The sequence below is a fragment of the Seriola lalandi genome, unplaced genomic scaffold (genome assembly GCF_002814215.2).
Source record: "Seriola lalandi dorsalis isolate HSWRI2012SDOR001 ecotype SW California unplaced genomic scaffold, Sedor1 jcf7180002004870, whole genome shotgun sequence".
NCBI lineage: Eukaryota > Metazoa > Chordata > Actinopteri > Carangiformes > Carangidae > Seriola > Seriola lalandi.
The window spans coordinates 1-1,449 of record NW_019475525.1 but is presented as its reverse complement, the minus strand read 5'-3'; the positions used below and the strand labels follow the sequence as shown (position 1 = coordinate 1,449).

The 1,449-nt window shown below is 44.3% G+C and overlaps 1 protein-coding gene across 1 annotated transcript; it reads right to left on the bottom strand.

Moving 5' to 3' along the window:
• Positions 1–24: 24 nt before the first annotated feature.
• On the bottom strand, positions 25–1,283 carry LOC147820032 (E3 ubiquitin-protein ligase Zswim2-like; the record flags this gene model as incomplete). Its single annotated transcript, XM_087178323.1, has 4 exons — positions 25–107; positions 222–306; positions 440–691; positions 1,049–1,283. Coding segments are annotated over 4 exons (655 nt in total), but the record flags the coding sequence as incomplete, so codon positions are not given.
• Positions 1,284–1,449: the final 166 nt, after the last annotated feature.

The window sequence follows — 1,449 nt, the reverse complement described above, 5'->3', positions numbered from 1 at the left end:
CTGGCTGATTTTCCAACAACTCACCTGTCATTTGCTGACTGGGAGGCCGCTCCCTTTGGTTCATCTCTCAGGTCCTCTGCCACAAAATGCCACTTGTCTCCTCTTTTCTGTTTGAAGTATATTCAGTGTTGAGTTGAGATGCTTGAACATTTTAGTTCACAGTGTGGGATATTGGCTGATGCAAGTAAGTGTTTCAAAGCTGAATGCATATATACGCTTACTGTTCGTGAAGCAAACTGATGCTGCGGGTGGCAGCCTTTCTTTGAGCAGTCCTCACACAAATAGAAGTAACTGCAGACTATGCATCTGAAAAAAAAACGCAATGTACTGGGAGACTCTCACTATACTTCAAATAATATAATCATGTTGTTCAATACTGACAACTGACAGCAAAAAAACTGACTAATGTTACACACAGATATGACTACCATAAGCTTACTTGAAACATTTGCCAGTGATAGGGCAGACATGGCAACCGTTACAGAGAACTCCCAGGTGCTTGCCTGGCTTCTCTCTCTCAGCAGCAGCGAAGAGCTTTGCTGCGTTTTTCACCTGCTCCTGGAGTAACTTCAAAGAGCCGAAGTCCTCCCTGCACAGAGGGCACTTCACCGTTTCTTCCCTGTCAGAGAGCTTCTGGTGATCCGCCCAAACTTTCATGCAAGAGATATGGACGTTATTGCCACAACCGAACCTGGGAGAAAAACAAGGACAGCATGTTCTTACAAACAAGCACGGAAAATCCGTCACCAAAATGCAGGAAATAAAGATTTCATTTCATTTTGTTGTGTTTGAATGATGTGTCCTCTTCTGTCAATATCAAGGGATTTGAACCAAATTTTATTACTTCCTAAAATCTGTGCTGGCAGTTTCCGCCAAACATGCCCTATGTCAACAGCTGAAAGTGCTACGGTGCGACAGACCACTCTGTACTCTATGAGGTCATGTTCAGGCCAGTAGTACAGCAAAAGTTGACTAGAACATCTTACGTCACCCTGAAGCATGACCGTACTGTGACAACAGTCTGAAACCCCGACCCCGGCCTACACACCTGCAGTAAGACACAGGCTGTTTTTTCTCCAGCAGCTCCTCTTGACAGATTGGACACACGTCCTGGGCTTGGATCACCTTCCGGCAGACACTTCCAGCCTCCTGGTTTGTGTCTGGTTGGCTCGAGGTCCCAGAAGCAACAGAGGAATCATTTTCCATCCGGTTGGCTTTGGTTTGGTGTAAACCATGGAGCACCTCCGATATCTGTCTCTCCACAAGTCCGTGTTGAAATGAATCTAGAGCAGTTATTTTAATAATACACATCAGGAGGAGGATATGTGCAAGAGTGGGTCAGTTTTTTTTCTGTTTCAGTATTAATGTGAAAGATTTCACAGCATGAAAAAGTATTGTGTAAGGAGTCTAAAATATCAGCTTTATGATGTACATATGAAAAACGTGGGG